Source organism: Pollachius pollachius (assembly GCF_949987615.1).
Source record: "Pollachius pollachius genome assembly, chromosome: 2".
NCBI lineage: Eukaryota > Metazoa > Chordata > Actinopteri > Gadiformes > Gadidae > Pollachius > Pollachius pollachius.
This window is the reverse complement of record NC_136935.1, coordinates 17,072,189-17,085,382: the sequence shown is the minus strand read 5'-3', so window position 1 is coordinate 17,085,382 and position 13,194 is coordinate 17,072,189. Positions and strand designations below refer to the sequence as shown.

General features: G+C 43.0%; 1 protein-coding gene across 2 annotated transcripts; it reads left to right on the top strand.

The window, feature by feature from the left end:
• Positions 1-201: 201 nt before the first annotated feature.
• LOC307091481 (prolyl 4-hydroxylase subunit alpha-1-like) lies at positions 202-13,134 on the top strand. 2 transcript variants are annotated; one of them, XM_079758477.1, is made up of 15 exons: positions 202-416; positions 3,367-3,446; positions 3,590-3,686; positions 3,993-4,144; positions 4,815-4,952; positions 5,349-5,588; positions 6,336-6,550; positions 6,694-6,870; positions 7,961-8,031; positions 9,349-9,448; positions 9,633-9,686; positions 9,774-9,839; positions 10,306-10,374; positions 10,492-10,588; positions 12,322-13,134. In XM_079758477.1, the coding sequence occupies exons 1-15, from the start codon at positions 409-411 to the stop codon at positions 12,390-12,392; spliced, it is 1,635 nt and encodes a 544-aa protein (XP_079614603.1). In that variant the 5' UTR covers positions 202-408; the 3' UTR covers positions 12,393-13,134. The 2 variants fall into 2 exon arrangements, with proteins under 2 accessions (XP_079614603.1, XP_079614602.1); XM_079758476.1 differs by lacking the exon at positions 7,961-8,031 and adding an exon at positions 7,224-7,294.
• The last annotated feature ends 60 nt before the right edge of the window (positions 13,135-13,194 follow it).

Genomic DNA, 13,194 nt, shown 5'->3' with positions numbered 1-13,194 from the left:
CGTCTCAGTAAACTTTAGAGAAGAGGGGTAGAGGTAACCTATTCAGCCCATTCTAAGTATTATCCTAAAAGTGGGGATGATTATCAACATGACTGCCAACATTAGGGTCAGGACACCTCCCATCGAAATTTTTGTGAGACGAGACGAAAAGTGTGGTAGGACAGCAGCACCACGGTGTATGTGTAACTCTGCACGTAGCGCTTCTCCTGACGGGAGCTGAAGACCAGCCCACTCCAACAGATGGCGAGCACTGTCCCGCAGCAGCGTGGCTCAGAAACACCGAAAAGTATGTGCAGTCAACTTTAGCAAGGCATCTTTTTTTGGAGCTGACTAGACCTACGACTTGAGCCTTGGATTGGAGCTACATTTATTTATTTTTTGACTGAAGGATCCGTTTACCACATCAAGATGTTCGGGTAAATATTGACGCATGGATTATCGTTTTTTGCAGCTGGAAGTCTAGTAGTATTGTTAGTAGTAATAGTGTAATGTCCACCGGTGTTTACAGCATCATAAGGGGGGGGGGGGGGAATGAAAGCGTTAAAACATTGGGATGGTTTAAATGAACTGATCGTCCTCATTCATACGATGATCGATCAGTCGTCATCATCGGAAAGTAGGATGCTTCCGCCGATCAGCGTGACGACTACGCACACATAGCGGTGCTTTTAATTTGAAAATCCCTTGAATTCCTGGTTGTCCATAAAATATAGATCGTTGTTGTTGTTGTTGTTGTCGGGGCGGTAAAATTCATTGAAATATATACTCCAAAATAATCCATGTGCAACAAATGCAATGTGAGGAATAGTATAGACCCATAAAACCAGTGTTGTATTGAGCATAGTCGTGCATTATTGTGATGTATTTTATTTTATTTTGATATTCTGCCTACATGCTGTGCCACTGTGCGTTTATGAGAATAGGTTAATGAGGCGAGTTATTATCCCCGCTCACCCGCAGTGGACCTAACCCATCCCATCTGGCCAATAACCTCACGAGGTTCTCCCAGGAAAGAAGGTACCGGTCCACGCAGAGCAGGAGAGCCCGCTCTGAGAGTTCACTCTCGTTTCTCTCTCTGCGGGGGAGGGGCGAAGACGTGGCAGTCCTTCCACAGCTCATTCAAGAACTTTCCCTTAAACTCTGCAGAGACACCCAATAATGATAATAATGAGGAGCTTCTGTGTTTACAATGATTAGCATTCTCACGATGCTTGTTGTGAGTAACAATGTTGACTTATTCTAGAGAACAGAACTTCCAGTTATTTAATAGATATTCCAGTGCATTTGAAAAAGAAAAAAAAAGTGCATTAATGTAATTTTAAACTGTATTAGCCCAAAGCAGTCATAAAGCAGTACTACATCCCAGACCTCAGCAAGGACAGTTCATTAAGGAAATGTTCAGAAACTGGTTAAGCCTTCAAGGGGATTATACATTATGTGTTGCTAGGTTCCGGATGTCCCCTTAGGGTTTCTGAGCCCACTCATGTCCATTCATTATGAATACTTCACTCAAGGATGCGAAATAACCTTTTCACTGGAATATCCCCTGGAGTCTTGGGTCATACTAGTGTTGCAATTATTGGTATCCATAAACCTTAAGTATAATAACTATAAAACTCCCTCTAAACACAGGAGAACCGAATGGTACCTAACGTCATAGATAAAACATTCTAACCCTATAGCGGATAGCTTTATGGTCATCATGCTTGTGGAGACAAAGTATGCTCATAGCTCTGCTGACGTCTGCGTGGGCTTCTGCATGAGAGCCTTCGCTGCATGCATGCAGACAGGACCTTTCTTTCATTGACTTTCATTAGAGTCAGGACTTGTCTGGGAGGGACCTGCCCAAGCCTGTGGGTAAGGATGGCTTCTTAAGGCAACACATAGAGGAGGTAGCCACAGGCTGCCCACGTATGCATTCATATGTGACCTTTACTTTGTGTGTGTGTGTGTGTGTGTGTGTGTGTGTGTGTGTGTGTTCGTTTATAAACTAAACCAATACTGACATGAAATTGCGTCTTTAATTAATGGGAAAAAATGATGTAACGACAACTCTGGCTTTCTCATATGGGCAGTGAATATGGACAGTTTAAGTGAAAGGATTTATTTTTAATTGTGAATTGTGCTGATGTTTTATTTCTCAGAACGGTTTTCTTAGTTTAGCCCAGTGTGTGGTTGGAGCGGATGTTTTAAGGTAGTTGTTATTACTGCAGGCAGTGGCAGGGCAACCTCAGGACCAAGGCTTCAATTTGTGATGTCACTAAAGTGACCAGATGCTAGTCTCATATGCTACGTTACTGTCTACCCTGTGCTGCTACACATGTTCTTCAAACTTTGCGCAACAATATCCATTTTATTATCAATATTTGATATTTAATTCCTACTTCGAAGCATTGCTAGGTTAGCTTATATGTTAGCTATGTTAGAGTTGACATCAACCGATCCAAACAGGAATTATCTCACAAGAAAAAAAAAACGCCTACTGTAACTGTGTTATAATGAAACTGGTTTGTATTAGAATTTACACCTCTATGTATGAAGTATGAATAGTGTTTGTATTTCTTATATTGCCCAAGTTGTTCAACAGATAAAGCAGTCCTATATGTATTAACCTCTAGCCGTTGACTAAGATAGTTTATCTCAATGATGCAAAGAATGTGAACCCTGTCAATCAAAAGTATTTTCCAAATTTCCTTTTTCTGTCAAATAAGGTTTGAATATCTACAATATTTAAGATTATTCTAAATTACATCCCACTTCCTACCAGTTGTGTCTCTTTTCTCTTTCCATCTGCAAACTTGAACTTAACTCCCTACCCACTCTCTCTCAATTGCAAACGCCCAGTGCAATTGAGACACTCAATTGCAAACGCCCACTTTGCTAGCGGCCAGGGCTGAACCAGCGTAACCAGGGGGTTATATTTGGCCTGGTGTGGTGGGTGGCAAGCTGCAGCTTGATAGGAATTACAGACATCCTGCAGTTGATGTCAATCTGGTCCACTGGCCCAATAACTCCATCTCCTTTTCGAATTCAAAGCCCTCATTTCTTTGTTTATCTATTGCTGTGTCACAGTAGTTTTGAATCCAACTTTTAAATTATTTGTTTTACTTGGCTTGTGTCCTTGGAGGTGCAAAGTGTGGCCCTCCAAACAATGTACCGTTATGCCGTTCAGCCTCAACAAACAGAAACATCTGTTTCTAATGGACCAAAAAGGAATTTAGTTAACACTATGCATTGCAGTAGCATTGTTTTCCGTTATTTGGAATCAGCAATAATCATTTACATAAACAGCCAAATTCATGCATTGGAAATTGTAATTGGAAACAATTTTTAATATGTCTGTCTATCTGTCTGTACCATATTCAGGATGAGACTGCAGTTATGTATTTTTCTGAGCTTCCTCTTGAAGTCCCTCTCAGCCCACAATGACTTCTACACCTCAATAGGTAAGTTTAGAAAATAGATATATGTGTTGTACATGCATGTATATGTGTGCATGTACAGTGCATCAGTCCTTTATTCACTTTAGATTTAATGGAGTCATCTATTGATATCAAATGGTACTGCTGTGTGTGTGCGTGTCCTTCAGGTCACATGACAGACCTGCTGTTCACAGAGAAAGATATGGTCACTTCTCTCAAGGAATATATCAGAGTGGAGGAGAGCAAGCTGGAGCAGGTCAAACGGTACTACATGCACACACATACAACACATACACAGTCCAACACACGCACACACACACACACACACACATTTGGGCACACGTGTAAATGAACAAACAAGAGAGGCACAGTTAAGCACATTTACATGAAAACACACACAAATAGATGCACACATACTGGCACACTTACAATGACTCAACCATACATAAATGATCTCCAATCTGTAAATACTGCTTTCGGTAATGAGCAGATTGACATTATGTACTTCCATCAGCCCCAGCTTCAACACTATATGAACCATAACTGAACCCCCCTGTGGTCTTGTATCAGGTGGGCCGATCAGCTGGACTCCCTGTCCATCACGGCCATCCAGGACCCTGAGGGCTTCCTGGGCCACCCGGTCAACGCCTTCAAGCTGATGAAGAGGCTCAACACGGAGTGGGGCGAGCTGGAGACCCTGGTGCTCAGTGACACCACCGAAGGTCAGTTTCATCCCTGTGGGGAAGAAAACGCCACAACTCGGACCCGGATGGATGGATGGATGAGTGGATGGATGGATGGATGGATGGATGGATGGATGGATGGATGGATGGATGGACGGGTGGATTGGATGATGGGTGAATTAGTGTTGATGGATGGATGGATTATGGGTGAATTGGTGTGTCGCATGACACAAACGTTGAAACGAGGAGAAGAGAAAGCTATAGAGACACAACAGTTTAAAAGTGGAGGAATCAACATTTGGAGTGAGAGAGTCAATTTGAAGGACCAAAAGGACCAATTTTAAAGATGGGGATGACTTTGAAGCTGTCTTGGGTAACTAATTAACTAATTGGGAGGTTTACATTTTTTGTACAGGGCTATTTAAAGGCAAAACATCCTCATTTAAGACTAACAAGAAATGTCAGCCATGCATTATAAAAATAGGACAAATGTTTCATTTGTAATCGGTGTCGGATGCTGTCTTATCGACATCCCACACAAACGGTATTTCCATGGATGACTTGATTCGATCAGTGGAGGTCGAAATAGACAGTTTTACAAAACAATGAACCATGTGGAGTATGGCTACTTGTAGACAGTATGTAGCTGTGATCCAGTACGATAGTGAGTCTGCCTCATAGTGTCCCCTCCCTCCCTGCTGGGCTCCAGCCTTCATCTCCAACCTGACTATGCAGCGCAAGCACTTCCCCACCGAGGACGACCAGACGGGGGCGGCCAAGGCTCTGCTGCGGCTGCAGGACACGTACCATCTGGACACCAACACCATTTCCACCGGCAACCTGCCTGGTCAGTAGGCCTCCGCACACAAGCACGGACACACGCACGGCCATACACACACATACATCCCTGCTGCCGGATGAAAAGCTCTTGGAAAAAAAAAAAGTTTTCTTTTTCCTTTTTCCCCTCTTTTAATTGCGGGATTTTTTATTTATTTTTTTTACATTTTCTCTGCTTTTCTCCATTCCTTTTCTTGATCGTCTTCTTGTCTTCTTCTTTCTCCTTATCGTCGTCGGCATCACCATGACAACCATCCCCTTCATCATCACTATCCTCCTCCTCACCTTCATCATCACCACCTCCACCATCACCTTCATCACCACCTACTAACATCACCCCCCACCACCATCACCCTCACCACCAACATGAACACCACCACCAACATGGCCAATATCATCCCACCAGGCGTGACGTACAAGAGCCCCATGACGGTGGAGGACTGCTACGAGCTGGGGAAGATCGCCTACTCGGACTCAGACTACTACCACACGGAGCTGTGGATGAGCCAATCCCTGCTGCAGCTGGACCAGGGGGAGGAGTCCACCATCGACAAGGTGACCGTGCTGGACTATCTCAGTTACGCCATCTACCAACAGGGGGAGCTAGAGAGAGCGCTGGAGGTCACCAAGAGGCTGCTCACACTGGGTGAGTCTGACACCAGTCCACAAGACTCGTGTTTTTTACAAGTTTTTTTAAATATATTTATATTGGGATGAGATAACATCACATGGACGATACCAAATAGGTATTTATCACTGTGGAGTTCAGCGAAAACATGGTTTATTATAAACATTGGTCATGGAATGTAGACAGACCCCAGGAAAGAGTCATGCCAGAGCCTCACTGGTTATGTAACTCTTGGTTCTCTGTGCCCGGTGTCTTCAATCCCTGTTGGATGTTATTACAAGGCTTGACTGAAAAAGTTGTTGTTCCATAATATGCACTTAGTCCATATTTTTTCCCCAGATGTTTGGCTCATATTTAATACACCACCGAATGAGGGAAAGAAATGGTCACTGAATAACTTGAAAGATCTCTAGAGATCTCTATAGTCTAAAGAGAAAGCTCACAAATGTTATCACATCATAAATTTGCTGTTTAATCCTATGCCGGCGACATGTTTAAATTACTTTACAAAAATGTGTAAACAATATTTAACATTGCGATAATTAAGGTGATGAGATGATTGTGTATTCCTCTGGAACTGCATAAAATAATATGTAGCATTTACATGTTCAACTTTTCTTTAAAAAAAATATATATATATATATATATATATATATATATATATTTGAATAAATAAAATAAATGATTGAATAAAACCACATTAAACAATATGTTGGATATACATGATTTCCTGTTCTGTGTATGCATGTTTACAATCATATCCAGATTCGGAGCACCAGCGCGCCCGGGGGAACCTGAAGTACTTTGAGTTCCAGCTGCTGAAGCAGAGGAGCGATGAGGAGGAGGCCGCCCAGAAACAGAGGGACGAGGGGACGGTGGGCAACAAAACAGAGGAGAAGCCCAAGAAGAGAGGCTTCAAGGAGCCCATCCCCGAGAGGGAGATGTACGAGAAGCTGTGTCGGGGCGAGGGCATCCAGATGGTGAGGTCCCCGCTCCCTGACACCCACTTGACACCCGTGTTGGGCCCCCCTCCACGTTCAGTTGACACCGCTGACTCATCGCCTTATTGCAATCGTTCTCCTTCTATGGAACATTGTTTTTAAGGATTTTAATCCGCACACAGACACCGCGCAGACAGAGCCGGCTCTTCTGCCGTTACTATGACAACCACCGCAACCCCATGTACCTGCTGAGTCCGGTGAAACAGGAGGATGAGTGGGACCGGCCCTACATCGTCCGCTACCACGACATCATCTCCCACAGCGAGATCGAGAAGGTCAAGAGCCTTGCCAAGCCCAGGGTAAGGGACTGTCTCTCTTGTGTCTTCTCATGTAAGCTGCTCTGGTGCCATGAATAGATGAGTTTCACCCAACAAATAAACAGTAGAAACTGCAAAGAAAAGAAAGCTGGTAACAGTAAGCAGGTTATCAAGTCATGGTTCAGTGACGCATGCATTGAGATTGTCTTAATGCAAATTTAAGTGTATTTTTTGTTATTTTAATTTAGTTATTTTATTTCGATGCCACGGGTCTAGAACGATGTTGCCCATAAACTCATTAGAAACCGATTAAGTGGCCTGAGCACAGACACACGCACAAGAACAAGCGCGCGCACACACACACAGATGGGTTGAACGTGTCCCTGGCTCCACAGCTGCGCAGAGCCACTATTTCCAACCCAATTACCGGCATATTGGAGACCGCTCCATACCGGATCAGCAAGAGGTAAGGCTTCGGGGGCGGGGAGGAAGGGGAGAGGAGGAGAGGCTGTTCTTGTATATATATATACATGATATATTTATCTCAGCCCCTCCCACCCCTTCTCCTCTCTTCCCCGGTCTGGGCCACGTAGCGACGCATTGAACTCACAGCACGTGTCCTCTCCTGCTTTTAACAAAACCTCTGGCGCCATAGAGCAAAAGAAAAGAGGGAATGGAAAGGAAATGCAACCTACATCATGTCTGATTGGCACACACAGTCACGTACCTTCCGTTGAACAGAAATTGGTTCATATGGGTGTTTTTGGAGCAGGCGGTGCTGCTGATACCCAGTAAGAGATTTTGTAGCTGTACTACAAAAATGTTTTACTAATTGGAGGTTGGCTACTGAACTGTAAGGAAATCAAAAAATTGATTACAGTTCTTTGCTGTAGATTTAATGATATTTAGTTAACGCAATGGTAAAATCACAAAATGATGAAAATAATTCATTCATCATCATCATCAAAAAACATCAACAACAAAAACCAATGCAACCTTTTACTCATAGATGAAGTTCCATTGAAGCACCAGTGACCGCATCTTCTCTTCTCTCTTTCCTTACCTATCCGTGTCCTCTCTGTATTCCTGTGTGTTCCCTCCCTACACCGTCCTCTGTGGTGTCCTGAGCTAGTTAAGGCGTGCTACGGTGCATGACCCCCTTACCGGGAAACTGACCACGGCCCGGTACAGAGTCTCCAAGAGGTAAGAGGTCACAGGTCACAGCTCAGAGCAGCTCCTCTGCATCACCTATCCCGTTCTTATCCATGGATGGAAGCCCACATCTACGGAGTTAACATATCAGGCATGCTGACCAGGCACCATGTATAACACTCAGGCAACCGGCTGAACCTCTACTGGTTGAATCCAGTCATCCATGGAAGTACCGTTTCTGTGGGATGTGGATAAGACCACAGCCAACACCGGTTACAAATGAAACATTTGTATTTTTTCTATCATGCATGGCTGACATTTCTTGGGTTATTTTTTGGTGAAGTTGCAATGGAAATCTTTCAACTGTTAGAACTGTTATTGAAGCTTTGGACTCTATTTGACCTGGTTATTTCCTCTGGAATTATCATTTTCCAAGGCTATAAAATCGGTGAGCTTTCAACATGGCTGCTCACTCTCTCTCTCTCAAGCTTCTCCTGTTTTTTAGTGGTGCTCCTCGCAAGTTCATTGGGTGACATAAGCGTGTTACTGATGCACACATTCACTGTGCGAGTGTGCTATTTCTTATCTATTTCCCCATCTCAGACTTAAAACTCCTACAAAGCTCCAAGGAATTAAATCTTTAGGGAAGTATATAGCACATTCCTAAATTTACTCCCACAATGCATTGTGAGGCTTCATGCCGTCTGTTTATAGAAGCTCTGGCATGTGAGTCAACAATGTACCTTGTAAAATGCATGAGAGTTATGATACAGAGTTACGAGCAGATACTTTGGCGATCGCATGGCAATAAAAGTGAGCTTTCCCCCAGCCACATATTCCTTGGTCTAATTCCGCGGCCTTGTACACTCACTTGAAAGGGTTCATTGCTGAAACCCTGTCAGGAAGTCATTCAGTAAGACCTGAGTGCTAGAATGTCAGAGGGTGTCAGCCCTCTTGATGAAAGGTGTCTAGTGTAAAGGAGGGGAGAGGCTACCTCTATGACAACACTAGCGGTAGTTAATGTAGAGCCATTCTGTAGTCCTTAGTGAGACCATCTGTGATCCTGCCTCAACCTCCCCGGTTGTACACATTGGGAATTGTGCTACGTGCGTTTCTTCTGTGACATTCTGTGTAACCTCAGCCAATAGGAGATTCTGAATTCTGGGCCGTCGTCTATAGTTTGTCCTTCTCTAATGGATAAACTTCATGCGTTGTGTTGCTACAAATTCATCATGTGATTTCATTAAGTAGGCTTGACTAAGCATGACGATTTCTTTCTGCATGTTTTCCGTTCTCCAACTCGGACCTTTAGTGCCATCTTGTGGGCGTTAACCCGCAATGCACGTGACACATGTTGTTTTCTCCCAGCGCCTGGCTGACTGGCTACGATGACCCGCTGATCGATAAGATTAATCAGAGGATTGAAGATCTCACCGGGCTGGAGATGGACACTGCAGAAGAGATGCAGGTAGAACTCAACTTTGTGTTTGGAAAAATACACAAAAATACTAATATTCATAATTATTAGCATTTCATAAAACCATGTATATGGTTAATCACTCATAATATATGTGTAAATATATTGTAAAGCTTTTGTCTTGTACATCGGTGTGTATTTGAATCATATTTATTCTTGGTTTTCACCCTTTTAGGTTGCAAACTATGGTGTCGGAGGTCAATATGAACCACACTTTGACTTTGGAAGGGTAGGTAACTGATTATCCTGAGACACCTTTCTGTAATCATTCTTTGTTGTTGAGCTGTGAGTGTTTAACTCGGTCTGGCCTCGGCAGAAAGACGAACCGGACGCATTCAAAGAGCTTGGCACGGGCAACCGTGTGGCAACGTGGCTCTTCTATGTGAGTATGTTCATACTGCTCTTTGTTTCTTCACAGATATCTGTTCACTATTCTCCTTGTGAAATATTACCGTTATCAAACTATTTATTTTTCCTTGATTAAATAATTAATCATTTTGTCTACTTTTTTCCATCATTCATGTTCTGATAGTTTTGGCACTTGGTTTCATTTTTATCTTCAATTACATGAAGCCCCCTTAAGGGGCTAGGAGGAGATTTGAGCGCATCCAGCTGTAGTAACATAACATGGAAAGTTCTGAGTTCACAAAGTAAAAGTCTGGGACTTTTTATCGCCGCTCCTCTCTCCACCTGCTGATGGGTTCACTCAGTCAATCCACCCCTGGCAGGAATTAATAAACCCGTCAGATAGTCCAAATAAAAAACCGGCGAGGCCTTGAAAACCATAACAATTTCACCTCCTGCATCAAAGGTTTAAATGTTGTCCTTCATTTCTCTGTCTGCTGCAGATGACTGACGTGGCAGCAGGGGGCGCTACAGTGTTTCCAGACGTAGGAGCAGCCGTTTGGCCCAAGAAGGTACCAAGAGGATGCCCATTTTTTTCCTTACCACGACTTGATTTGTAACGTATTAAATAAATTACTAGACTCCCGGTCTAAAATGTATATTATGTGTGCGTGTGCGTGTGTGTACAGGGAACTGCAGTGTTCTGGTACAACCTGTTTGCCAGCGGGGATGGAGACTACAGCACGCGGCACGCAGCATGCCCAGTGCTGGTGGGAAACAAGTGGGGTAAGTCCAGAGCCATGGTTAAAATGGATCAGAAATACTATAGGATATCTATTATGATTGTGGTTGTGTTCCTGAGAAACACTCTTTTACCTTGACCAAAACAACATGTTACTGCATTTATTCCAAGCTCAGCTTAATTAGTAATCTAAAATGAGTCGCCAGTGTACAGTGTAGGTTTCTACTCTCCTCACCATCTCTCTTTGATCGCCCATCCTCGTTATGAAACTCCAACCTACTCCATACCATCCAGATGAAGATCAATTTCAATTAAAGTTGAAAAGTTGAAAGTGCCACAGTTGGCGCTTTAGGCAAAGATCGACAATGTCTTCATTCCTTTATTTTAGGACATTAAATGGTTCAATAGTATCTCCTCCAACATAAACCATTTCATCAAACTGCTTCTCCATCATAGAGCTCAATATATTGCTTATCAATAGTATCTGTCTATACAGCAATTAGTACATTGATATACCGTGCAAAAAAGTAGCATTGAAGGACATGATGATTTGTCATGATGATTTATATACAACTACTATTAAACAATAAAAAAATATATAGTAAAAAGGAATTCTCTGTCTGACAAAAGTTATCTTAAGTTAAGAAATCCTATATTGTAAAAGTATTTTGTAGTATACAAAATATACACTCTTAACATTGTAAATAGTCTGTTCAACATCGGTTTTTCAAGCCTCATAGGCCTTGAAGTTAAAACAAAACAATATAATGATTCTATCTGAAAAATATCACATAGGCCTAATGTTTTTTGAAGCCTCATAATTGTAGTTTAAGCGAAAACCAACCAAAGGTCAAAGGTGACGTTGGTTTGAAAATGGGAGCAGGCTCCTCTATGAGGCCTTGCTAGTGGACTGTGCCAGATGCTGCTGCACACTGGCCAGGGGCACAGCCGCATAGGCAGCCCTGCTCTAGTAAGTTCCATAGAACTACCGGCTCCAATATACTGCAATTGTTCTAATTTGTATTTATAGGTGCTGAGTAGGGTAGGGAATCAGTAAGGGTGCTAGATGATATTTTTTTGGGGGGAAGGGGGGGGGTTGGACCATCGAGTCACGACACTTTCTATTTTTTTGAAATGTGAAATGCATTCTTTTTAAATTTGCCTACTAATATTTTCCAATATTTTTCGAAGAAACGATCGAGGGGCCTTATGGGAAATGGAACGTTCGTGTAGCATCCAGCTGCAGCGCTGGATATATCTATATCTATATGTAATATTAAAAATATAGATTTTATTGAAATTTAACTAGAAAAATTAACGTTGAAATACTTAGCCGGGGGTAGCTAAGGGCCGACTGTGACGCCGAAAACGTCGAATAAAACCGACCTGACACATCACAGGCCCCGACTCCGGCACTGCAGCTGGATGCTACTCACCTGCTCAGCTATCTCAGCACGTCCCGTAGTTCTGTCATGGATGTCCTTGGATACCTATTAGTGTGTCGACGCCGCGCTCACCATTTACGATTTCCCGTCGGTTTCACGATTTGTGATTTTAATGATAGAGTTTTACGATTTACAATTTCATGTTGGATTTACCATTTAATACGCGCAGACACTGTTATCAAAATCCGCTTACAGCGAGTTACAACTCATGTCCTCATGTGTCCGGTGCGATAGGACACCCACACACAGGCAGCCTGAGGACATTAGTGAGGACCTTAGTGGACCGTTTGAAAACGATGACATGTTTTTGCGTGTTCCCTTCTGCTTCTCAGTATCAAACAAATGGATTCATGAGCGCGGCCAGGAGTGGAGGCGGCCCTGTGACCTGGACCAGTCTAAGTAATAGGGGTGTTTATCACGACTCCCAGTACCAGCTCCTCGCGATACTGGACTCTCCGACCACCACAACACACAGAACGATGATGGTTGCCATCCCCCGGCCCTCCGGTCACTCCTTCTCCCCTCCGGTCGGCCCGGGGCGCGCGGATCGTTGATTTGTTTGTTTGGGTTGCGATGTGCATTCACCAGCAGCGTTTGGGAGTGATGTAGTGGTAATTTTGGCGGATGTCTCTCCCTCCTCTACCGAGGCTACCACACATGCTGTCTTTGCACTCCGGGTGAACTGTTGTTGTAGAGCCCTCTGAGAGACCGCAAACTCCATCCAGGCGTTTGGCCGCCTGTTCTTTTCAACGCTGAACAGGCTGCGGAGTTTATTTTTATTTTTTATAATAGCCTACACTAAATTCTCTCCAGTCCGATGATATAGATAATATATTATGTATGATATAAAAAACTATTGGATTATGCTTTAAGAGAAGGAAAAATAAAGGATGAAATAATGTTCCCAATACAAACAATGCAGCTAATAGCTTATATATTTGTGGGTGTTGTTGAACAATTTATGGTTTCAAAAGGCCAAAACCTTGGTATTCTTTATGAAAATCACTACGCAATATGTGAAAGTAGGCGTATGGGGTTGCTCCATAAGTTTAGTTTTTTTTGTATTTATATTTTACATTTTCTTTGTGTTTCAATACTTGTCTGTTTGTTTTTGCAATAAAAAATACTTTTGTGTTGCTAAATTACTGACATTGTCCTGCTGTGTGCGTGTATGGTGCGTCTTTATGTTTGAGTGTGTCTGTTGT

Bases quoted from the DNA above. Each gene is read 5' to 3' on its own strand.
- LOC307091481 (XM_079758477.1), top strand. The intron at 9,840-10,305 runs GTGAGTATGTTC...TGTCTGCTGCAG, and splicing joins TGGCAACGTGGCTCTTCTAT to ATGACTGACGTGGCAGCAGG. The intron at 10,375-10,491 runs GTACCAAGAGGA...GTGTGTGTACAG, and splicing joins CAGCCGTTTGGCCCAAGAAG to GGAACTGCAGTGTTCTGGTA.